Raw genomic sequence first — 26,299 nt, 5'->3', positions numbered from 1 at the left:
CCTTTAAAAAAAAAAAAAAAACATCTGATCACTTTTATTACTGTCACAAGGGATGTAAACATAGGTAGTGACGGGTACTCTTTAGGAGGTATCAGGAGTCTAAAAGACCCAAAACACCTCCTTTGCACTTCAAAGTATTCAAAACGCTGTGACGTTACTTACTTACCGTGTTTATACATCGGAGACCTGATTGAAGCCTTTGGGACTCCACACAGCAGGCAGACGTGCCGAATGGGAGACCCAGGCAGAGCGGCAGAAGGCTGTGGGAGGGGGGGCATCCCCCCCACTCATTATTTTAACTGCCGAGCTAGCCATTAGCCGTATTGGTTGTTATCAAGAGCTAGCCAACTGCTAGCTCTAAAAAAACAGTACCAAGTACCAGTACCAGGCATCACCCCAATATAACCACTAACAAATGAAGTACAGGTACAATATTTTGTGTGAAGTGATTAATCTAGCACAATACAAAACAAAACGTAAAAAAGGAACAGCTTAAGTCCACTTTAACTTTTTGTAAAAAGTAGTCAATTTTTATTATAATGCAACATGCAGAAAGCAAAGAAGAATAAAGTGTCAATTCACACTATTGCAGTGACCAATGTTATACTGCACAGTTCCCCATTAGGGCACAAGTAAAGCAATTGTATCCTATTCAGACCGCAAAAGCCTGAAGCTGTGTGATATGGTAAACGCAATAGGAGTTGCATTATATGGTTAACAATTATACATAATGAAATCCAGCACTACAGTAATGGATACTCAATAAGCACATTTAGAACAATTAATATTTTTCTCTTTGGTTTTCCTTTTAGACAAACACTTTCCAAGTTGTCTTGGTTACTGATGGAATATATTCGTTTGCACTAATCCTGTTTGATGATGGAGGAATGAAGTGGATCTTCAACTCTCTTTCCACATTGCATCTGCCAAAAATGGGTTATCACAGGTAAAGACTTTCAGTAGAGTACCTTGCTCTTTCTCTTCTTTCAGCCTATCCTTTACCTTCCACAGTAGTATTGGTAACTGCATGTAAATATGACAAACACGTTTAGAACCATTCTCTCTTTCTAGCGGTATCCCTAGTGCACGTAATGTCAACAACTTCCCAGCTTTCAATGATCCACAGACAGACAAATCTGTAAGCATCAAGCAGAGATACCGTCCAGATCAGTACATCGGCTACAACACAGGTGAGAAGACAAAACATCGCTCAGGTAAAATGTTGTAAGTTTAACAGATACCGTATTTATTTCTATCATTTTACCTTACTTTTCAAGGTAAAAAAGGTAGATGGGCATATCGTCTAGACAGCAACAGTCAGAGCACCATCAATTCAAGGCTGCAATGTCTGCAGTGGTATTATAAAGAAGAAATTCCTTATTGGCTCTCCAGCACATCTCCATGTCCATGTACTTACGACCAGGCAACATGGGACTCCTCTTTCACTAATGGATTTAACATTTTGTACTATGGCTTTGATATCAAGAAGGCATCTGGTAAGGTTTAATACTTGCATTTTTATTTGGAACACTGCTTAAATCAATGGATAATAATGCAAATTGCTGCATGTGTGTCTTATATTAAAATTGCATTAAGGTTATGACTACTATGTGTAGATAATAAAACTGCATACTATGTGTCCTAGTGTTCATCAGTTACCTATTATGATCAAGCTTTATACAGATATCAATGCAGAAAATGAAAATTGCAAGGCACAGAATATTGCAATACCCCATAGCAATATGTCTATCTTAACATCAGATAAGTTCCTTGCATGCAGAAGTTGGATGCAGTTATACTTGTTTAATGGGGAAAACTCACATTTATCAAGTACCAACCTACCTTAAAGGTATAGGATGAGTCACAATACAGGGGACTGTAAAGAAATGTTAGGTATTAGGAAGATCTTTTTTGTGGTTAATAGTCTCTGAATCACTGGAGTCCCTCTGCACTGAGTATACAGTTGTGCCATACATATTTATACATTATCAGACTTATTCATTGTTGTCCATATAACTTTCTGAAAGGATGATGGTCATTTAATTATTATACACTGTATCTATTTAATAGCATATTCATACACATTCCAATGGACAACTTATAGCATATTCATGCATTTGCTAAAGCACATTAATGTAACCAGTTTAACTTGTTTCTATTAATTTGTCTGTTTCAGAACAATACTCGACAGTACAAAATATGTTCCCCTCCAGAAATGGGTCTGGGAGTAGATGTTACTATAGTAGTAAGAGTGGAGCCCTTGTTTACGGTGAAAAGGAGCGATACCTCCCAACTCCATGGACCTCCTTTAACACCTTCAAATATAACCAAACAGCTTATAGTAACTACTCCTGGAATACAGCTCTTTCTCCTCAAATACAACTATATAAAGGTATTGAATTATATAATCATAAAATGAAACAATATCTAACTAATTTACAAATTAATTGTTAAAATAAACTCTTTATTTTCAGTTGAGGAGATTGACCCCTACAACACTTGTTGCATATATTCAGAATCCACTTACCTGTGTAACCTTTACAGACAGAAAAGACCTCTGGATTATTGTGACAACTATATACCTCCACAACTAGGTATGTAGAAGATCTGATTTATTAAAACTCTAGTGCCCATATTATAAACAAAAAAATAAATAAAGGCAAATCCTTTTACTATAGATCAGATGCTAACTCTCCTCAAATTGGGTGGGTACTTTCTTTTGTAAAAAGAAAAGTGATAAAATAATAGACTTTTGGCATCTGATTTTAAGAAAATATAAACAATCTTTATTTTTTTTTTATAAATGTTGGGATTATAAAAACATATTTTTTACCACCAAAGTACCTCCACAACATCTATGGGGTTGATTTACTAAAACTGGAGAGTGCAAAATCAGGTACAGATGTGCATAGAAACCAATCAGCTTCCATTTTTTTTTTTTTTTTTTGTCAAAGCTTATATGAAGAAGCTGAAGTTAGACACTAATTGGAAACCATGCACTGTTGCACCGGATTTTGCACTCTCCAGTTTTAGTAAATCAACCCTTATGTGTCCAAAAAACAACACCAAAGACACAATTATTTTTCTGGAAATTCACAATTATTCTTTCACAATTTATCACCTTCAGGCAGTCTGTGATATTGAGATGTTCTCCACCCATAACAGGATTAGATTATCTTTCTTATTGCAGGGAAAAAAAACATGAAATTATCCCAACTCATAAATCATTATAAGTAAATTATTCACCATATGGCTTGTTTTAACTCCACCCATAATGGGATTGTTCTATCCTTCGTACTGTAAAAATAAAATACATGATCAAATCATCACATTCTTGTGGCAGGGATGACGGGTGTATGCAAATAGCAGTGGTTACTGGTAATTACCAATTGGCCATCCCTATTCGCATACACCTGTCATCTCAACTGTGAGAATCTGCCATTTCATGCCTCTGAAATCTGGTGTATATACGTAATCACCCTTGTTAAGCACCTAAAGCAGGGATATGCAATTAGCGGACCTCCAGCTGTTGAAAAACTACAAGGTCCATTATGTCTCTGCCTCTGAGTTTCATGCTTGTGACTGTCAGAGTCCTGCTATGCCTCATGGGACTTGTAGTTCTGCAACAGCTGGAAGTCCGCCAATTGCATATCCCTGGCCTAAAGCATTTTTGGTGTGGGTTACAACCCCACCAAATCATTTGTATCCAAACAAAGGGATCATTATCACTCTTCCACACATTACCAAATAGCAGACATCAGTTTGCAGTGTTTGTATGTCTACTTAGTAAATTACATAATTGTATACAGTATACTATATACTAAAAGACTAAATAAACAATTAAAATAATCAGCATAGACATTAGATTACAATTACTTCAGTTAAGTCTGTACAAAAAAAGAGAAATAGCCTGCTTCAGCATGATAGCCAGGCAACAAACATTCTAGTGGTAGGTCAGAAGTGTCAGGCTTGATGGTTCTTCCTGCAAATAAATAAACTGAAATAATACAAATAATCGTTCATGGCTTGATCTGACATTTCCACAAGGATTGTATAAAATAGCAGTACCAAGTGCATATTAAAGTTGAACTTTACGCAGAAAATTACATTCTGCTACATCGGACTTCAGGCAGGTCCCTTTTGCAGGTATGCAAAACCGCATTCAGTGTGAACGAGGGCTTATTGTCTAAGCCTAATTGAACAAGCTGAAGTTAGAAGATTATTAGTTACTATGCAAATTTAAACCAGATTCTGTGTGTGCCCATTTTAGTAAATCCCCCTCATTGTCTCACCCTGCTTTGCACATGTTCAGTTGCACTCTATTTATAGCAATCTGCTAACAATCAGAGCCACTAGAGGCCAATCTGCTGACAGCTATTTACAGCTGCTCAGGGGCTCTGGGCTTTGGAAAAATGGCAGCCTCCAACAAGAAGAAGCAGGAACAATGCTGGATACAATTTACAGCACTCTCATTTTGGTAACATCATTATTATTGTGGAATGTATGCTCCTTGCTAAAGAACATTCTTTTTTATCAAGTTGTTATGGGTAAAGTTTTGCATTAAAGCTTTTAGGTTTTCTTTGCTTCCAAAGAAGATATACACAGTTTTAAAGAAAGTTATAAATCATTTTTTTTTTCTATTTTTACTGGAAGGATTTTTCTATGGGGACCCTCATATTAACACTTTGGATGGTTTGAGCTATACTTTTAATGGTCTGGGTGAATTTATTTTGACCAACGCAAAGGATGAAAATGACACAGTTGTCTTCAGACTTCAAGGACGCACGGCCCGCGCTGGCAATAGAACCAGCTATGCAACCAACTTTGTGGCATTGGCAGCTTCCACCTCCTACGGTGACCAGGTAATGAACACAGGAAGGAAATATACAAAGGCTTTGTTTAATAACCCCTGTGAACTGATTAAACTTTGCATTTCAGATTCAATGGAGCTTAAAGAATGCTAATGAAACCACAGTGAGCTACAATGGGACCGTCATTGAACTCTCAGGTGGGTAAAATTAGTTTCAAACTTTCCTCTTTTATGGGTGATTGTTCAGTTCACACTGTTGTTGTAGTCTTGGAAAAGGAAGTGAATGAAGATGCATCTAACATCATCTGAACATAACAACCTATGATTTTTGGGGTGAAAAAGATGTCATGGTGATATATTTACATAGACATGGCAAAGCTGGGATTGTAACAAAAAAAGTAGTATTAAACCCAAACATTTATTATTATTATATACTGTATTAGTCTGCTTTTTATGCTCTGCCATTTATTTTCATCTGTTTATCCAGCAAGTAAGTCTACTATTTTTCAATGTTCTTTATCAGAGCAAGTTGTCTAGCAAAAGTGGCAGAGAGTAGAACGAAACACTTAACATGACAAACATGACAGAGGTGCCTTTAGTGATCAGCTTTTATTCATTCATGTAAGACATTTATCCCTAAAGAAAAAGAAAACTGTTGCTTTAACTGATTCTAAAGCGCTAGCTGGAGTTCAGCTTTAGTCTTAGTAAAGTCCATCTAACTCTGCTAGTACAACTAACACTGCCAACTACTGCATTCAAGGTTTGGTAAACTGCAATATACAGGCATACCCCACTTTTAAGTACACAATGGGGTTTATTTACTAAAGCTGGAAAATGCAAAATCAGGCTCACTTCTACATAGAAACCAATGATCTTCCAGGTTATTTTACCAACGTTTAATTGAACAATCTGGGGTTAGAAGCTCATTGGTTTCTACGCAGAAGTAGCCTGATTTTGCATTTTCCAGCTTTAGTAAATAAACCCCATTGTGTATTTAAAAGTGGGGTATGCCTGTACAACACATTTTTGTTTTTGGGTTTAATGCCACCACAAATAGTAAATTAGCTTTTAAGCCTCTTAGTTTCACAATGGCACCACTCTTGTACACAGCCATATGACGGTTGCCCTTAGTAAAACTTTTTTCTGTGTAATTATTATATATTTATAATTCTGGAAATTAAATAAAGATAGACAGTTTAATCAACAATTTCATATGGCATATTGCAAGGTGTTCTCCATTGTGTGGATGTGAGAAGGATACATCGTAATGCAATGTGGATTTCATGAGGCTGATTTACTGAAGGATTTTATAATCTTCACAAATAATCAAAATTATGTGAATATTTACATCAGTTATCCAATCATGCGAAAAGCAAATTCCTGTTTACCTATATTATTTGCACATGATTGGTTATTCAGAGAGAACAGGAATTTGCATTTCACACGGTTGTATAATTCAAATAAATAGTCACACAATTTACTGAGCTAAAATTATAAACTCCTTTAGTAAATCAGCCTCTACCTCTCTTTTACTGGTTTTGAAAAAATGCCACCTAATACGAACCATTTTCATTTGAAGATTCTTAGAATTTGTCACTATGTAAATGCAATATGTTTAGGGTTCACTGATACATTATGGGGTTGTTATTTTATTTTTAGACAATCTTACTTACATCAACAATGTGGGATTTGGAAGGACAAAAACTGGGGAAGCGAAAGTTCTGTTTGACAATGGCATCTCTGTTTCTTGTTCTGCTAACCTGGGCATCTTGAGTTTTGTGGTGACATTACAATCAACATATCAAAACAGGACTGAAGGTCTCCTCGGTAAGTGACTTGTGTTGATATGAAGCATCTAATATATATGTCCACATCAGGTCAGTGCAGAATATTGGGTCAAGAGTACAATATGTAAATATTTAAAATGTGTTAGTTAAAGTGTATGTAACACTAATAGTGATGATCCAAACACCTAACATGTAAAAAGTTCAGACCCAAGCCGTGAACGATATGGCACCCGAACTTGAAATATCAAAAGTCCTAATTTTAAAGGCTTATATTCAAGTTATTGGATATTAAAAGGATATGGCTGCCTGGGTACTGCCCTGGGAGATATGTATCAATACAATTTTTTCTAGTTTTTTTAGTTTGTTTTTACAGAAACAGTAATATTAATGATGCTTAAAGTGCAACAACAACAATTAAAATTTCATTTTAAATATAGTACCTAGAGGGTCCCCTTAGTCTGCATGTAACATGGTGAATCTGTAACGTGTATGGAACCTGCTTCAACAAAACTGCCCCCTGCCCCAAAGCACCCCCCATGTTGAGGGCATGTGCCCTGATATGGCTTTGGGGACACTTGCTTGTCCCCCCCTTTCCTGGCCTGCCAGGCTGCCTGCTTGGATAAGGGTTTGGTATGGATTTTGGGGTGCACCCCACAGGTTTTTTTTTTTTTTTTACATTTTACCATGGGGTTCCCCTTAAAATCTATACCAGACCCAAGCTCCTTAAACCATCAGCTATTAACTGTGCCCTGATCGGGCAAAGCTTTACCCAATCAGGGCTTAGTGAAGCATGCAGTGCACTGTGGGGCACCCAGCGGGGAAACATCCTCCTGAGCCCCCCCAAAATTCGGGTGTTTGCCAAACTGACAAATGAGCAATGTTCAGGCCGAAGTTATGCTCAGTCCAAACTGCTCGCCCAACACTAAACACTAACAATGAAATTCCTTTACTTGGTCTATACCATTGAGAATGTTTTCCTAGCTTTTCAATGAGCACAAAATTTACATGTGATTTTGGCAGAAATCCTGTGACCTAATAAATGTCCATGCTCTTTGCCTATACTCAAGGAGGTGTTCTGGAGAGGACTGTTTTTCCTGTAATCCACCAGAATTTAAGTAGGCAGGGCTGACACCACGTGTTTAGTAATTTAGAACCGTGCTGTCATGTCAAAGAGAAAAGTTGGAATATAATATGGTATATTGCTGGCACATCTACATTCATTTTTCTGTACTTGCAGCATGGAAATTTGTACACAGGGCTTTTTTTCAGCAGGAACTAGGGGCAACTCTGTGCCACCAGCTCTGGCTCAGGTCTTCTGCTCCCTGCTTACCACTATCACTTGGTAACACTGAAGTCCAGCTTCTGGGTTTACATGTGATAGCTTATCTCCCAGCAGCTCCCACAGGTCAGATCTCCTGCGCAGATTCCACTGAGTGCCGGACAGGGACAAGGGAGATACAGAACAGGTGCCCAGGGCAGGTCATGGGCAGGAGAGGGTGCGTGGTAGGCTGCACCCTAGGTGGTCACCATTTTTTCCCTGGTGACCTATTGTTGACGCTCCTACTGCATGATCTCCCATGCAAGTGACTGTAGTATAGTCTGCTGGGAGGTACTACAGCCGGATAGGTGCTTTAGCTTAATATTGCAACAAAGGTAAGACATATGGCAGATGGTGGAGCTTTTAAGAAGGGGGAGAAGATGAGGGCAGTGGAGGGAGAGGTTTTATGCAGAGGGAAGAGCTACAAGTTGATGCCATTTGACAGGTATGTGTGTGTGGCAGGCATGGTTGAGTTCCTGCACCCTTTCTCTGAGAAATAAAGCCCTGTTTCTACATATTCCATAAATGTACTTTTCTTTTTTTTTTTCTTTGACCCTGTTTTGTAAAAAATACACTGGTTGTCCTTTTGCATCTACTTCTAGAATGTTAATTGACTGTCTTTTATATCGGTGCCTTCTGAGTCACACATTAGAAAACAAGCATGCATTCAGTAAAGTCAGAACTCACAATCTCTATAACTGTTCAGGGTCAGTGACTAAGAGAATTTTAAAGTCAAAGAGCTAGCAGTAATCACAGCCTATGATTTTCTCTTAAAGGGATTGTAAAGGGAATTTTAATTTTTAAAATAACAAACATGTTATACTTGGTCTTCTGGGGTCCCTCGGCGGCTGTCTCAGCTTCCCCCCCGCAAGTATTTCTCACGTTCAAGTAAAACGGGGGGCTGGGGGTGCCGGCACTGTCAGATGTTTTTTCACCTTAATGCATAGAATGCATTAAGGTGAAAAAAACTTTTACCTTTACAACCACTTTAACACCTTTTTTTTTTTTTCTTTAACTGGGACGAAATGGGTAATAGTAGCCCCCAGCAATTTATTCTAGTTTGCACATACAGGCAGACATTAGCGTTCAATTCATGTTGTCATTTAGGGCCTTTTGACAAGTAACTACACAATGGGGTTGATTTATTAAAAATGGAAGGTGCGAAATTTGGTGCAGCTCTGTATGGTAGTCCATCAGCTTCTAACTTCAGCATGTTCAAGTAAGCTTTGACAATAAAACCTGGAATCTGATTGGTTTTCTATATAGAGCTGCACCAGTTTTCTCACTCTCCAGTTTTAGTAAATCAAATGTTACTGCTTTCATTGATAGGAAGGTAACTATTCAATCTTCCTACACACTGGCGAAATCTACTTATTGCTATATAACTTGAAACAAAGACACACCAGGGGGAACAGACTTTATTGTTGTCACATTGTTGTTTCATGATTTGTCAAATGTATATTTACCTCTTCTTTTTTATTTCAGGGGTATTAAATGGAAATCCAAATGATGACTTCCTGACTGCTTATGGCTACACATTGCCATATAATGACAATACAAAGCCAAACGACTCACAGATCTTCGACTTTGGCAAGACATGTAAGAGAATATTTAATTGTCATAGCTGTTTGCTCTACGCAGAAGGTGGCACTGAAGTGACAGAATGCCAGTACAATACTTCCCTGCCATCAGAATACCCTGATCAGCACTGTAGGCTATAGCCTGTAGCATTGCTTGAGTGCCAGTGGCTAAACATTTGAAAGGACAGTTCTATATAAATCAACAAATTCTGTTCAGCCACAGTGCCCATGCATAGATCGGAAATGTTCTGTTCTCTGCTGAATTGTCAGAAGTTTGATCCATGCATGGCCAGCTGAACGGAGTCACTGGCCCTGGCTATTATTGCCTAAGTAATATAGACATAATTGGTCATTGACATCATCCACTATCTTTTCCTCTTTGCAAATCAACTGCGAACCTTAGATCTGTCATTAGGTAACGGTTATGAGAACAGGTGGATCGGCATGCTTTTATTTGAATTATGATGGATTTACCTCATGGGATATATATTTTTTTTTTTTTACAAAGGACTCAGAATGTGTGGTGGGTTTATTTGCTTTTAATATTTTTTGTGAATGAGTAGGGATATTATTAACTCTTTCTCATTCGCATGGGGGAGGTGATATCTGGATTCAGTATCTGAGATTTCTGGATTCCAATAATCAACCCCTGGGTCAGGGTGTGGGGAAGAGGCCCTTTGTGTGGGGTACCCCCTTAAAATCCAAAACAGGCCATTATTAAGGATAGATTTGAGGAGACCCCACAATTTTTGTTAACTTTTTCCTAATTCTTGCTGTAGAATGTAGAACAGCAATAGTGATAGCTAAGAAAGTAAAAAATGCCAGTAAGTTAAATTTTTTCTATGAACGTATTTTTTAAATATTTTCTTTGTTAAAAAACAAAATGGCAAGAGACCACCAAAGGTCCGCCCAAAATACATAGCAGACCTGCAGGGGTTTAGTATATACATTGGGGGATCTGTGTGGTATTTTTTACAAGTAAAGCCAAGTTGATAGGGAGCTATTTTTTACTGGAAATTTAACAGTTTTTATCTTTAAGTTTTGCTGTAGTACACTGTATTCATTATACAGGTTTGTCACTTCATAGACAAGTTTAAAGTGGATCTAAAACCGGAAGGTTTTTTACCTTAATGCATTCTATAAAAAAAGAAAACATTTATGTTACTTTAAGACCTACCTCTGGCTTGTTTTTTAAAAGAATGAGGCATTATTGCTGACCCCTGCAAAAAGGTATTTAACCACTTAAGCCCCGGACCAATTTGCAGCCAAAGGACCAGGCCCCTGCGCCGTTTTAACTGACAATTGCGCAGTTGTGCGACGTGGCTCCCAAACAAAATTGGCGCCCTTTTTTTTCCCACAAATAGAGATTTCTTTTGGTGGTATTTGATCACCTCTGCGGTTTTTATTTTTTGCGCTATAAACAAAAATAGAGCGACAATTATGAAAAAAAATTATTATGAAAAATGTATTCTTCTACATATTTTTGGTAAAAAAATAAAAAATAAAAAATAAAAATCGCAATTAGCGATTATTGATTGGTTTGCGCAAAAGTTATAGCATTTACAAAATAGGGGATAGTTTTATAGCATTTTTATTAATTTTTTTTTTTTTACTAGTAATGGGGGCGATCAGAGATTTTTATTGTCACTGCAACATTATTAGCGGACACATCTGACATTTTTGACACATTTTTGGGAGCATTGTCATTTATATAGCAATCAGTGCTATTTTAATGTACTGATTCCTGTGTAAATGACACTGGCAGTGAAGGAGTTAACCACTAGGGGCAGTGTAGGGGTTATGTGTGATGTTATGTGTGTTTTTTATTGTAGGGGGCGTGGCCTGGCATGTGACATCACTGATCGTCCTTCCCTATGAAAGGGAACAGACGATTGGTGACAGCCACACTAGGAAGCACGGGGAGAGGTTTGTTTACACAGACCTCTCCTTGTTTATCAGCTCTGTGACTCGATTGTGGGACACCAGCGGCGATTGGGTCTGCTGGACAAAAAAAAAACATATTTTTTTCCAAATTTGGGGTCTTTTTTATTTGTTTAGCAGAAAATAAAAATCCCAGAGGTGATCAAAATACCACCAAAAGAAATCTCTATTTGTGGGAACAAACTGATAAAAAATGTAGTTTGGGTACGGTGTAGCATGACTGTCACGATCAAGGGGCCAGGCTCGAAGACCAATTGCTATAGCAGTTGCAGGATTACCACTAACCAACAGTATAGGAACACAGGCCGTCACCCTGGCAGAAGACACAGGCTCACCTGAGGTGCGGAGTCTAAGTACTAACCGGTTTTCACCAGAGCTCCAGATGGTAGAGATGGATTTAGCTGCGTGTTAGTACCAGGTCGCGGTCCTCAGGATCGCCCCACCAGGAGGTGAGCAAGCCGGGGGTTCAGTAGCGGATGAGCAGGTAAGGATCAAACAGAAGCGTGGTCAGAAAGCAAGCCAAAAGGTCGGTAACGAGTTGTTGCAGATTGGGATCAGGCAGAAGCGTAGTCGTGGAAAAAAGCCAAAGGTCGATAACGAGCAGTAGCAAAAATAAGCGGCAGCAGAGAAGACGGGAGCGAGATTCAGGCTGGAGATGGCACAATATTCTGGCAAGGAGGAAGTGCAGAGACATGGCTTATATCAGGAAGTTCATGGGAGGAGCAAAGCATTAAAGGTTCAGCTGAAATCAAGGTACAAGGCAGGGTTGTCAAAAGGATCTGACAAGGAACTGTCCAGCATCTCAGATAGCTCAGAGAGAAGATTCATTGCCAGACACAGCCGAGGTCCCAGGTTCAAGTCCAGGTCCTGACAGTACTCCCCTCCTCCCAGGACCTCCACTGGACGTCTTAGGGCCCGGTTTGTGAGGGAACCTCTGGTGGAATTCTCTTGTTAATCTAGGAGCATGAACATTCTATTTCCTTTGGGCTTTATTAGTTTTAGAAGTTCCAGTTGGGGAGACTTTCGTCGCTCGCAAGGCTCTTTCGAAAGTCTTCAGGTCCTGCTTACGGACTATGGTGCCATTTGAGGCATACGTACAGTCAGGAGGTAGCGGGGTCACCGGCACAGGACCTTCAAGCGGGGTCACCCGCACAGGAACTGCAACTGGGGACACCGACACAGGAACTACAACTGGGGACACCGACACTGGTACTGTGACTGGGGACACCGACACTGGAACTTCAACTGGGGAAACAGGCACCGACACTTCAAGCTGGATAGCAGGCAGAGATTCAGGGACAGCAGGAAGGATCCTAGAAGTACCCACTTGGAGAACCTTTGGCCGAGGTGGGCGAATTGGACAGAGAGAGATAAGATGCCCTCTCCCCCCACAGTAAAAACAAAGACCACAGTCTCTCCTCCGCTCTCTTTCACCTTGAGATAGCTTGGGCCGGATGGCCCCGATCTCCATGGGTGCCACGTCTCCCAGGGAAGGTGTGCGTGTGACCTTAGGAGCGTCTAGGCTTTGTGGGGTAAAGATTTTAGCTTCATGACTTGGAACATACTGTGATGGCATGGAGTCGTATCTGTACCGGGTACTCCTGTCCCTGGATGCCCGCAGGTCACGTGAGCAAAGAGTAGACTTGGGAACTCTGGTTTTCTTAGAAACAGGAATGTAAGAGTCCAGAGCAAACATGAATGCCTCCCAGCTATCCAAGACTGGACTCCTTTCCTGTAAAAGCTGATGAGCCCATGTTTTGCATTGTCCAGTGAGCAGGTTGATGGAAGCACAAATCTTAATATAGTCAGTGGCATAGGTCCTAGGCTTAAGGGAAAACAACCGCTCACAATCCATCTTAAAACAAAAGAAGGATGCACGATTACCATCAAACTTCTCAGGCATCAAGACAAACAGTTCTGGACATACCGGTTCTGGGGTTGGGTGTACTGTGCATCTAAACAAGCGGACTTCTTGCTGCAGCTCAGCAATTTGCTGCCTGAACGGAGCCACGGCATTTGCTATAGCGGCCTCCATGTTTTTGGCCAGAATATTCTGTCACGATCAAGGGGCCAGGCTCGAAGACCAATTGCTATAGCAGTTGCAGGATTACCACTAACCAGCAGTATAGGAACACAGGCCGTCACCCTGGCAGAAGACACAGGCTCACCTGAGGTGCGGAGTCTAAGTACTAACCGGTTTTCACCAGAGCTCCAGATGGTAGAGATGGATTTAGCTGCGTGTTAGTACCAGGTCGCGGTCCTCAGGATCGCCCCACCAGGAGGTGAGCAAGCCGGGGTTCAGTAGCGGATGAGCAGGTAAGGATCAAACAGAAGCGTGGTCAGAAAGCAAGCCAAAAGGTCGGTAACGAGTTGTTGCAGATTGGGATCAGGCAGAAGCGTAGTCGTGGAACAAGCCAAAGGTCGATAACGAGCAGTAGCAAAAATAAGCGGCAGCAGAGAAGACGGGAGCGAGATACAGGCTGGAGATGGCACAATATTCTGGCAAGGAGGAAGTGCAGAGACATGGCTTATATCAGGAAGTTCATGGGAGGAGCAAAGAGTTCAAGGTTCAGCTGAAATCAAGGTACAAGGCAGGGTTGTCAAAAGGATCTGACAAGGAACTGTCCAGCATCTCAGATAGCTCAGAGAGAAGACTCATTGCCAGACACAGCTGAGGTCCTAGGTTCAAGTACAGGTCCTGACAATGACCACGCAATTGTCATTCAAAGTGTGACAGAGCTGAAAATTGATCTGGACAGGAAGGTGTATAATTGCCTGGTATTGAAGTGGTTAATTACTTTTTTTAAAATTTTACCACTAGAAAACCTGGCTGGTGATACAGTGTGGAACAAAATATAATTATAATCTGTAATATTGTGATTGCCAGAGAGTAACTAAAGCAGATTGAGGTGTGATAAGAGTATAGCTGTAATTTGTATATTTTCTAATAGATTATTGTCATGCATATTTGATTTTTTTTTTTAGGGAAAACAACACCCGAAGATACGATATTCCTATACAACACAACTATGGAAGAAACCTGGTACACTTACAACAACAATAGTTTTGTACCAATGTTCCTTGATGATCTGCTTTTGTCCAGTGACCCTGCATTTCTCCAGAAAGCAAACAGCACTTGTGGTGGAAATACAGACTGTCTCTATGATATTCTGAGCACTGGAGACTTCGCTATAGGATCCGCCACTATGACTAGTAATTCTGTATACAGTGAGAGGAGATCTCAGATGGGTAAGTGTAAAAATCAAGCAAGCCTCGAGAGAAAGTTTCTTTACTTTAATTTCCAAAAGATACAGATGGGAGGTAACTGTCAGACTATACATAATTCACAACAACAACATGGTTTATTAAAACCCTGCTACCTATCATGCTCACATCAGATTCTGAAAGCATGAATGTGCTAGTGACAGGAAGGCATTAACAAACAGGTACAGAGACACAGAGAAGCCAGCACTTTAGACCATATGTTGCATCAATCCAGTGACAAAATCATTATAGTCATGGGCGTAACAATAAGTGTCACAATTCAACCCTGCGCATGCTCCAGGGGGCCCGTGCAGCCTCCCTGTAATATCAGCATACCCCCCATTCAGCAAAATCCTGGAGCCTTGCTTGGATCTGGCTTGTGTACTGTAGCTGGCTTCCACTTTGCCTTCCAAACCCCTACACTCTCATTGGCTTGGGTAGGGTGTTGGGTCTTGGGAGGTGCTATGGGGCTTCCTGAAAACAAATGTTGATGGGGGACCTATCATTATTTAGAGACTACCCAATATGTTTGTGTGTGTGCGTGTGTGCGTGTGTGCGTGTGTGCGTGTGTGCGTGTGTGTGTGTGTGTGTGTCACAGCACTGTAAGTGCCTGTTGTATGTTCACTGCAGCACTGCCTCTGGCTGCCTCACAGAGCCAAGGGAGACCCATTCTGGAGATCTGTACAGTTATATGTTAGGGAATAGGAGCAGGAAGGGAGTTGAGTCTGTACTAAGGTGGTGAGGGAGTTATGTACCAAGGAAGGGCAGTCTCTTAAGGGGAAGAGGGGCTGTACTGAGGAGGGTCTATACTGAAAAGGGGTCTATATCAAGGGGGTACCTGAAATGAATAGCCAAGCACTGCTTAGAATGGAATGTACCAAAACCCGGTGGGGTGGGTAAATAGTGGTGCTTGGCTATTCATTTGGCCATGGAGGAAGTCATCACTCCCCAGGCTCTGGAACTCACCAGGAGGAACCGATGAGAGTTTCCCCTCTCTACCTAGGATAACCATCCATTCCCTTGTTTCCTTTGAATGCTGCTTACCTTACAGCAGTAAGGTAAGAAGTTAGTACACCTGCGGGTGTCCTTTTGAACTGAAGACTCACAGAAAAAAGCGTGGGAATATTCACCTTACTATGTCTACTAGACACGTTTTTGGACAGATTTAAGCGAGTTATTCCTAAGAATTACAGGCCTACAATATAAAATGCCAAATTTCAATGCAAAACAATGTACTGCATTCAGCATACCATGGGGGAGGTTAAGCTACACTTCTGATTGTAGTAATGACAATAAGTAAGACCAAGCCAGGTCTGCAGTCCCCTTGCAACACCAAGCTATATATGTTTTAGATTTACATTGTGCAGGCAGAATAACTTCAAGATGTTCAATAATTGACCTTCCACCAAGGATACTAAAATTGGAAATATCTTAAAGCTAATCTCTTGCCTCCTCCTCCCCTCACTTACTAATCACTGAAAAATGAAAATAAAAAAACAATACTTTTACTCGTTCACATGACATTTAGGTCCCAAAACTTCTTTCTTCTGTCTGTTCAGTGCCGGAGCCATCTCATGATCCAGAAGTGAGTATGCAAGCAATGACATTAGCACAACAGGACTGCCAGGGACTGGCTGGCCTAGGCACAACTGCTGTGCTGGATCACTGGTCTCTGCATACAGAAACAGCAACAGCGATAGACCCATATGGCAGACCTAAATGAGTAAAGCACTATTTCAAATTTAAATTGCAAATGTAGGACCTTGTGTGACATATCTATGGCCATCTCAAAAAGTACTAGACCAACAATGCCCAAGCCATAATAAAGTGGTTACAAGTTTAATTGTTTTTTATATTAGTGCATTCCCTACATTAAGGTAAAAAAAAAAACACCTCAGTAAGTTTCCACCACCTAAACACTTACATGACTTCTCTACCGATCCAGCGCTGTCCTCTCTGAAGCAACACTACTCCCTCTTCCTTTTCTCACAGGAGACTATGAGAGCAATGGGACCCGTAGGCCCCTTCTGCTGTCTGTCAAATCCTCTAAGGAAGGGGGGAAGCGTAGTTAAGCCAAAACAGAGGCAGGGCTATCATTTTTTTCATCCCACTGTAGTATAAGCATATTTGGGTCCCTATGTTAGGACTTTGTACAAAAAATCAAGGGCAGATATAATTAAGTGCTGAAGAACTTTTTATAGGAAGCCATCCATAGTCCTATTTAAAAAAAAAAAGGAAGGGGTGGAATTAGTGAAAGACATGGTACTTGCATAAATTCTTTATCTATGATTGATCATAATGCTAACAATATTTTGTACTTCAGTTGTGTATTTTTTTATTTTTTCTTTATAGCCATTTTTCCTCCAAATATCTCCGGCCCTGCAACTATCATGAGCTCCTTGGGTGAACAAGTCCTGATTAGCTTCTCGGCTGCAGACTCTGTGTTCAGTCTCGAAACAGAATCCAGTGACCTCATCATTTCAGGTATGACATCCTTATACTCATTAATAATTCTCTTACGGCCTTTTGACATTACTAGACATATTATACTGGATGTGTGTACACTAAATCCATAGCGATTATTATCATAATAGCCTAATGACGTCGGTTACAATGGTTCATAAGTGAGAGTGGCAGCAAATATAGGAAGATTTAAATATAGCACAACACAATATGTATAGATGTTATTTGCTGTACAATATGCTGCAATAAAAAACAAAATTGGATAAAAGGAAAGCTTATTTATACATTTCTGCTGCACATGATCGGTTGGTTGATGGTTTCATTTCACGTGACTTTACTTTACCTTATAGTTCAGCTACAGATAAAGTTTCCCGTATGACATTCTACATTAGTATCAAATCCAGTTACTATGCGATGCAAAAGCCTTAAGTATCAAGTAAACTAAGAACTTCCTTTACCTTCCCTGACTGAGCCAAATCCTCCTTCATTTATGTCTCCCATGCTTCTCCTCCCAGACATTGCTGATCACAGTGGGAGGGTTTCAGGAACAGAGACAGTTCTACCAACCCAGAAATCAATGGGCAGAACTAGGTGTGGCTAGACTACAGATCTGTGAATCAGCAGTGGCGTTGTTGATAGCCACACCTCCTTCAACAGTTACACCCCCCCCCCCCCCCCCCAATGTAGTGCAAGCAGATACAGTCTACATCAGAGTGGCAACTGAATTCAGGAGCAGTGAAGCATTGTTGTCACACCATTCCATCAAAGAAAGCAGCTCTGGTGGACGTCATTGGTAGACTAGGCAGGTACTTTGCAGCAGTGTCAATTTTGTCAATGAAAATAGTTGCATCGTAGTTTTCATCAAACTGCATGTTTTCAGTAATGAAAACTAAAGGAAAATAAAATTTGATTTGAAAACTATGAATTTCAATTTTCGGCAACAAACAAGAACTAAACGAAAATGTGAGGGAGGGACGTTTACCTATCTGCACATCCTTGGAGTTCCACTTCTCTGTTAAAGCCCCCTGATTCTATTGACAAGCTGTATTGGCTGAGAGGCTCAGGCCCCATCAATCTGTTTCCTTTCCTATGCAGTTCCACACATTACACTCATTCACACAATCTCGTTGGCGCCCTCTGCTGGCCTTTTCTTAATTGGCAACACAATTCTATCCTCAGCCTATAGTAATAGCACATAAACATGTATTGCACTACTCCATAAGAATAAGTATGGGGCATCTACTAAGTACTAAGCTGCTGAAAGAAAAGAAAATATAAGAAAAATGCTGTTCTTAATTTTTTTCTTAATATTTAACGTTGGTAATATATTTAGATAATATGTGCAAAGGCATTACAGCCAATAGAGTTTACAAGTTTTTTTTTTTTTTTTTTTAAAGTTGTATTTCTATTTGTCAAAAAGACATATTTTTGTTTCTTTATGAAACTTGGTTTTATTTATAAAGACGTTATATATCACAATGGCTAAATCTTTGTCTGTAGTGCACGTTCAAACCTTAATACCATAAATAATAACGCATTATTAGATTGTTATTCCAGGAGTAAGTAATGAGTTTGGCAATTCTAGAGAAATTCTTAAATAATGCATTACAAATTAACCAAACCCATTGGATTTTAGTCGACTAAAACGTACTGAAGATTTTAGTCTACTAAAATACGACTAAAACTGAAACAATTCAGATGACTAAAATACGGCTACAACTAAAATGGCATTTTAGTCAAAAGACTATTAATAAAACCAATCAAGATCTGATGTCAAAATGAACACTGCTTTGCAGAGGAACTAGGAGACAGCTCTAAGTACATATGCACGGCTGCAGCATATATTTGTTCAATGGGAGGCCATAGTTCTACTTTAACTATCACTTCCTATGATTCTCTGATTGAGTTAGGGACTTTCTCCATCAGTACATGGAAGTTGGCCAATTATAGTCTTCAGCTGCAAACTCACTATACTGAATATTTTTTGTATATTACTGTACAGAGCCTATGATATTAATTGAACTATTGTACTGCCCTGTGAAAATAGCTACATGTTTGCATTAAGCCGTTATACACTGCCACTGATTTGACACAGCTGTGGCAATATGTAGTTATGTTGTTGTGTATGATATAGGACAGTCAATCAGGACTGAGGACATATGTGCACAGCTTTTGCAGCTAAATATTACCTTCATATTTGAGCCCAAAGGGATTTCTGGTTTCATAATTAAAGTAATAATAAAACTAAATAAATACTGTTTCAAATCCTTGTTATTTACAGTAAATGGCACTCTCACATGGTTGCCTTCATCTTCCACACCCGTATTTGCAACTGTAATAGCCAACAACTCCCAAGCCATCGCAGAGCAAGGCCTCACATTAATATTGTGCAACTGTAGCAACAACGCCACCTGTGACTATGAGAACACCACGCTGAGGGGTCAGATGAACAACTCCAAGTTCATGGTATTGACTGCTTTCATAAAACTTACTAGGACTTGTAACTTTTCCTTTACTGAATAATATCTTAGGTTCTTGAATACAGCTCATTTGTACATTGAACTAACATAATTATTTTTACAAAGTGAATTACTATATGATACTTATATCACCTTTATTATTAACATACTATTCAACAATTTCACAAACTTATATAACTAGCTATTATTAATAACTGTAGTATAATAATATTTGTAATTAATGTTTTCTATTCAGACTGCAGGCTGCAATTGTTCCTCTGGATGGACAGGAGAGTTCTGTACTGAAGATTTAAATGCTTGTCTAGAGAACAGCTGTTTTAATACATCATCCTGTATAGACAATCCCGCTCCTAATGATAGCTACACGTGTTCACCTTGTCCTGATGGACTGTCTGGCGATGGGATAAAATGCTATGGTGAGAATAAGATAGCAGGTTATCATTAATATGTATAGGTCACATGTTAGCATGCATTACTATACAATTTACCTATCTCATGTCTCCTGTAGGTGTTGATGAATGCTTTGCTAATATATCCAAATGTGAGCAAATATGTATTGATACATGGGACGGGTACAACTGCTCCTGTAATACAGGTTACAGAATTGATCCAGCTGATACATACCGTTGTGATGGTAAGTGTTCTGAATATTACTGCCGTGGCAGTGTTTTTCTCATAAGTACCCAGAAGTGGCATGAAGCATTTTGAAAACATTTACTATGTGCCTGACTATGGATATGAATCAGGTAATGCCAATTTTGTTATAGTAGATGTTATAGCCAGGCTCATAAAGTGAATGTACCACATGCCATGCCATGTTACCAAATGATATATGTAGGTCTGTGCCTAGTGCAGCATGAGAGAAATATGTTAACTGCCATAGATGACCTCCCCCTGAAAATGCTAATGGTGTAATTGATGGGAAAGATGGCTGCAATGGCAGCTTCTATGCTTCCTAACTATAGCTTCCTTAAGGACTCATTCACCCATAGTGCAGTGACTACCAATTTTTTGGAATAGATAAATGCTGGTCACTGCTAAGTCACATACGAAACAACTGCTTTCCATGTGCCCCCGTTCACATTACCACTGGTGTGATGTGTAGTGTGGTGAGCTGCAGTAACATGCAAACTGTTGTGCCAAGACATTTGCCATATTTAAAACATAGAAAAACGTTAAAGTGGAAGTAAACCATCCTATCGTTTTCAGCCAAGGGAGCTGCTATCTTGGCCTATGTCTAATGAACTGCCATGATGTTGCACATGTCAGTGATGACACCAGCCATTGAATAGTTTGACAGTTTGGTTGAGAGCACCACCAATGGGAGTGGTACATTTCCGGCAAGTTCCAGGAATGCAACTGTTTTTTTAAACTGTTTAATGGATATGTTTACTTCCACTTTAATAAAAAATTAAGCAGTGTGATGCACTGAAATGCACTTTGCACCTCTCCCTGACAGCTGATTGCATGGCAAAACACTGCGTTTCTACCATGCAGTCTATTGCGAATATATCACTTCTATCCAAGGACACTTGGATAGAAATCAAGATGCAATCATTTCTGCTCATTGGCTGTTTAGAGTAGGTTCAACTACAAATTCTCATGTCTTCATTTTATACAATAGCCTATTATTTGTGCCAACTTATTAAGGTATCACCATTAAACCCTTATTTGCTCTTGTTGCAGACATTGATGAATGCATGAACAAATCAATTTGTGCTGAGAATGCTGTTTGCACCAACACACCTGGAAGCTATAACTGTCAATGTGCCAGTGGCTATAATGGAGATCCAGATATCTACTGCACAGGTATGTTAACTATATTATTTTGATAAATAATGTAATCATGCAAGCATCGGGGTCATGGACCCAGAAAATGCAGTGGGTTTCTTTATATGTTCGATGATTTTGGGAATTGAGTTTGAATTTGCATTTATTACTTTTCCAGATATCAATGAATGTGCTACACCTTCTCTCAACAATTGTTCAAGCAATTCTCTTTGTATAAACACAAATGGTTCTTATTACTGTGAGTGCCTCCAAGGATATTCTGGGTCCAACTGTACAGGTAAGGGAAAGCCCACTTCTAACTCTGCATCAGGAGTAATTCAAATAATTGGTGTTACCTTTCAAAAATAGTATTTTGTTTACAAATCATTCCTATATAATGCAATATTATATAAGTTAGTAATCAGATACAGTATATGCAGCATTATTATAATTTATGAATGTTGCAGCTCAATTTCTTCACGTAAGGTTTATATTTGCTTAAAGAAGAAGTATGTGATGCATAAAAAAAAAAAACACACACACAATGCCGACTCTAACACAGAGAACTGAGCAATCTCTTCACAAGTTCTCAGTCTGCTCCAAGGGGCATGCATTACTGGCTTCGACTCTCAACCATTGTTTGAAGAGCCAGCGGCCAATCAACAATATTGTTGAGAACCTTCCAAGCCTGGCACAGCTCTGCTTCATTAGCTAATAGCAAGCAATATCCACTATCAGCTTACTTTGGTTCACAGAGGAACAAAAGAAAATGTACTCCTGGAACCCACAGGAGAAATAAGGCCAGAACAGTTTTAGCCATGCATCTATAATCAAGCCTGTTTTTAGCTTTGAATTTAGTAAGTACTGGGTAAAATTCTTGCTTTTTGCTGTCTTTATGTAAGCAGGTGCAGCTTACTTTCTCCACTGCATGTGACGCTCAATTGCAGCGGCATTGCAGAGGAAGAGAAGAACAACATGGTTCCTCTATGGTTTCCTGGGTCACTGGCGAAGCTACCCTGTTGGCTTCTGTCATCCCATGTGACTTTATTGACCATCTTGGGTCAGGAAGAGTTTGTCAAGGAAAGTGAACAGCATTATGGAAAGGATGGGGACATGCCATTCTTCTTGGAACTCCCCTCTTGGGTACGGACCAGCCAGGCTGCATTCCATCCCTCAAGACAGACTCTGTTAGGTCATCTGAGACCTGATCTGCTGCACATCACTTTTATTTCCTGTGAGTGTGCCCGGTTGGTTGACTTCCTGCCAGGCTTGTTGTGAATTGCGAACTTTAACTTTAATACAAGTTAATACTGTTTCTTGCTGGACTCTGAGTGTTTACAGCTGCCACACCACTCTGCACCTCCTCACATTTAGCCTAGCTGCCACCAAAACAGGAAGTGAGGGGAAATCTAGCTAACAGGGACACATTAGCAACAAGAACACTGTTTATTAGAGTAGTGGAAGAAGGCTAGAGCCTCTTTTAACATTGAAATGCAGTTTGTGTCCCTGCTGATGTTTTTTTCCGGCATCAGGTTGTAATTTTATTGTGAGCTGTACTCTAACAATATATATGAGTGAAGAATGCACAAATTAAGAGTATCGCCTCTGGTTGGTATTATTAATAGTTAGTACCATCATCCACAAGTCATTATATCCAGGAAAAAAGAAAAAGTTTTTTGGTGTGGGAGTACCAGGGATAGTTGCTTATGCTAATCCTCAAGGCAGATCCCACCCAAAAAAATTGAAAATTGGACTATATCGGTACTATAAAAAAAAAAAAAAATAACATTTAAAATATCAAAAATATCGTCTTATTTAATAGACATATAAAGAACACAAAGGACAAACATCACCCTTATTAAAATACAAATTATACATATCACAATAGTAGCGTCTTTAACAATTTCTCAGAAAAAATGGGGAATTCAAAACCGCATAGGGATCTCCTCTACTAGTTTTGCGGTGTAAAGACCGCTTCCTCAGAAGGATATCTATACAAAATATAGTAATTAGTACAGAACAATTAACAAGCAACAGCAAAATATAATAAAACATAGTAGTCAACAATAAGTCATTTTATGCAAAGGGAACAAAAGAATCAGCTCACTCTGAATTCAGGAGGATGGGTTACACACAACTGAATTCCCATATATATCTCCCCTACGGCGGACATGGGGGATTGGCCCAACGGTCCTAAGGGAGGAGAGGAAAACAAACTCCTAGAAAGGTTTTTCAAGAAAAAAAAGGGGGAGATATATATGGGAATTCCGTTGTGTGTAACCCATTATCCTGAATTCACGGTGAACTGATTCTTTTGTTCCCTTTGCATAAAATGACTTATTGTTGACTACTATGTTTTATTATATTTTGCTGTTGCTTGTTAATTGTTCTGTACTAATTACTATATTTTGTATAGATATCCTCCTGAGGAAGCGGTCTTTACACCGCGAAACTAGTAGAGGAGATCCCTATGCGCTTTTGAATTCCCCATTTTTTCTGAGAAATTGTTAAAGACGCTACTATTGTGATATGTATAATTTGTATTTTAATAAGGGTGATGTTTGTCCTTTGTGTTCTTTATATGTCTATTAAATAAGACGATATTTTTGATATTTTAAATGTTATTTGTTTTTTTTTATAGTACCGATATAGTCCAATTTTCAATTTTTTTTTGGGTGGGATCTGCCTTGAGGATTAGCATAAGCAACTATCCCTGGTACTCCCACACCAAAAAACGTTTTCTTTTTTCCTGGATATAATGAGTGAAGAATGGAATAAAACCTTTTAATCAAGTGATTTTTCATACTGTGAATGAGAGGTGCCAACAAGGCAACACCCTGGAGGGCTTTATTCAATTCCAGGCTAACCAGTTAAAGTGGAAGAAAACCCATGGATTTAAACAGTTAAAAAAAAGGCATGCCGGGAATGCTAACTGCACATTGGCTGTGCTCTCTGCCAAACTATCAAACCATCCAATGGCTGGTGTCATAACGAATCACATGTGCAGCACCATAGCAGTTGAAGATTAAACAGAGGCAAAGATGGCAACTTCCTTGGCTGAAAACGATATGGGAGTTTACTTCCACTTTATGCATCCCAAAGAAAAGCTAACATGGGGAAAATATGGAGGCAGCCACGTGCTGAGTTTACTTTAAAAAAATATTGCTGGAATTTCAGGGAGAGGTCAGTAAAGTCAGCCATGATATTTCCCTATTGTCCAGTTTTCTTTAATTCCTGACAGCAAGAATAAAAGGACATATAAAAGAAGTGAAGAAAGTGATATCTAAATGATACTTTTTCCAAATCCACTAATTTATAGTAATTTCAGATGAATGGTGGGAAGCTTTAGCTAGTTTTTAGTAGGATATGGTATTATCATTCACTTCCCACTGTTAATGTTAAAGTGTTTGTGAACCCAAATATGTAAAGTATTGATGAACATCTGCTGTTCGCCTGTTCGGCGAATTCCAAACGTTATGGGCCGTTCGCTCCAAATTCACGTGGCGCTCACGGTCCACAATGCACTGCGATGGCGCAGTGCATTGCTGGCTCATGATTGGCCAAGCATGCAAGGTGACCGCGCATGCTTGGCCAATCACAGCGCCGGCAGTGAGGAGAGCCATGATTGGCCACAGGCAGGATGCCTGTGGCCAATCATAGCTCAGGCTGTGTAGTACACGCCCCACACTATATAAGGCCGCCAGAGCGGCGGCCTTGTGTTGTGTGTTGGCATCTGTAGCAGTTATTGGGTGTTCTGTGTACCTTCAAAACAGTATACACCGATCGCTATCGGACGATTTTTCATTCTTGCTCTTCTGTAGTGGTTGTTGTCTGCGTGCCCTGACCGCAGTATACACCGCTATATTCACCTATATAGCTAGCGATATATCTATCTTTTATAATAGAGCTTGCAGTCAGTGTTAGGAGATTGTGCGTACTGTCTGCGTGCTCTGAACCCAGTATACACTGCTATATCCACCTATATAGCTAACTATCTTGCTCGTTTTAAGTAGAGCTGTATGTCAGTGTTAGGAGATTGTGCGTGCTGTCTGCATGCTCTGAACGCAGTATACACTGCTATATCCACCTATATAGCTAACTATCTTGCTCGTTTTAAATAGAGCTTTCAGTCAGTGTTAGGAGATTGTGCGTGCTGTCTGCGTGCTCTGAACGCAGTATACACCGCTATATCCACCTATATAGCTAACTATCTTGCTCGTTTTAAATAGAGCTTTCAGTCAGTGTTAGGAGATTGTGCGTGCTGTCTGTGTGCTCTGAACGCAGTATACACCGCTATATCCACCTATATAGCTAACTATCTTACTCGTTTTAAATAGAGCTTACAGTCAGCGGTAGGAGATTGTGCGTGCTGACGGCAAAACAAATTATACAGGGGTGATAACCCTTCCCTATGTTTTCCAAAAAGCTTAAAAATTGTTTTTTTGACTGGAGCAACACTTTAAAAATGTACCAGTTGAAAATTACAAACAGATTCCACTTATAACAACAAACCTACACAGTCCCTGTCTTGTTTGCACCACCTGTATACTGCTGTTCTGAGTATATAGGGCCTGGGGGCCACACGTATTTCCTTTTTTTAATATGGGTATGGGGTTCCCCTTCATATGCGTACTAGACCCAAAGGGGTTGGTAATGGGCAGGGAGGGCTACCCATGCCATTTTTCTCAATGATTTTCAACCATATTGCAGGAACCAGATATAACATTAAAACCGCAAGCAGTTTTAAATGACGTTATTTCTGTTAAATGTCATTTTGTGCAGGGCCTGTTCTAAACACGGGAAACATGTGGCACTTCACAGGCATACTACAGACACCCCCCCAGGCCCGATATTTAAAGGCATATTTCACTTTTTTTTTTTTCACT

At 39.7% G+C, this 26,299-nt stretch overlaps 1 protein-coding gene across 1 annotated transcript in view; it reads left to right on the top strand.

Annotated features, from left to right (window-relative positions):
- LOC143986724 (uncharacterized) overlaps positions 1 to 26,299 on the top strand; it is a 136,922-nt gene that overhangs the window by 26,879 nt on the left and 83,744 nt on the right. Inside the window, exons 8-21 of the mRNA XM_077485130.1 lie at positions 657 to 685; positions 813 to 946; positions 1,072 to 1,190; positions 1,278 to 1,496; positions 2,475 to 2,594; positions 4,654 to 4,862; positions 4,939 to 5,008; positions 14,422 to 14,685; positions 17,053 to 17,184; positions 19,445 to 19,629; positions 19,879 to 20,059; positions 20,152 to 20,277; positions 21,330 to 21,452; positions 21,592 to 21,711. Of these exons, the coding sequence (XP_077341256.1) occupies positions 657 to 685; positions 813 to 946; positions 1,072 to 1,190; positions 1,278 to 1,496; positions 2,475 to 2,594; positions 4,654 to 4,862; positions 4,939 to 5,008; positions 14,422 to 14,685; positions 17,053 to 17,184; positions 19,445 to 19,629; positions 19,879 to 20,059; positions 20,152 to 20,277; positions 21,330 to 21,452; positions 21,592 to 21,711 (2,031 nt within the window). The remainder of the gene's footprint in view (positions 1 to 656; positions 686 to 812; positions 947 to 1,071; positions 1,191 to 1,277; positions 1,497 to 2,474; positions 2,595 to 4,653; positions 4,863 to 4,938; positions 5,009 to 14,421; positions 14,686 to 17,052; positions 17,185 to 19,444; positions 19,630 to 19,878; positions 20,060 to 20,151; positions 20,278 to 21,329; positions 21,453 to 21,591; positions 21,712 to 26,299) is intronic.

This window comes from Lithobates pipiens, unplaced genomic scaffold (assembly GCF_037356315.1).
Source record: "Lithobates pipiens isolate NorthernLeopardFrog02 unplaced genomic scaffold, aLitPip1_a1.2 Scaffold_18, whole genome shotgun sequence".
NCBI lineage: Eukaryota > Metazoa > Chordata > Amphibia > Anura > Ranidae > Lithobates > Lithobates pipiens.
The sequence above is the reverse complement of the archived record's forward strand: the minus strand, read 5'-3'. Positions and strand labels throughout refer to the sequence as shown.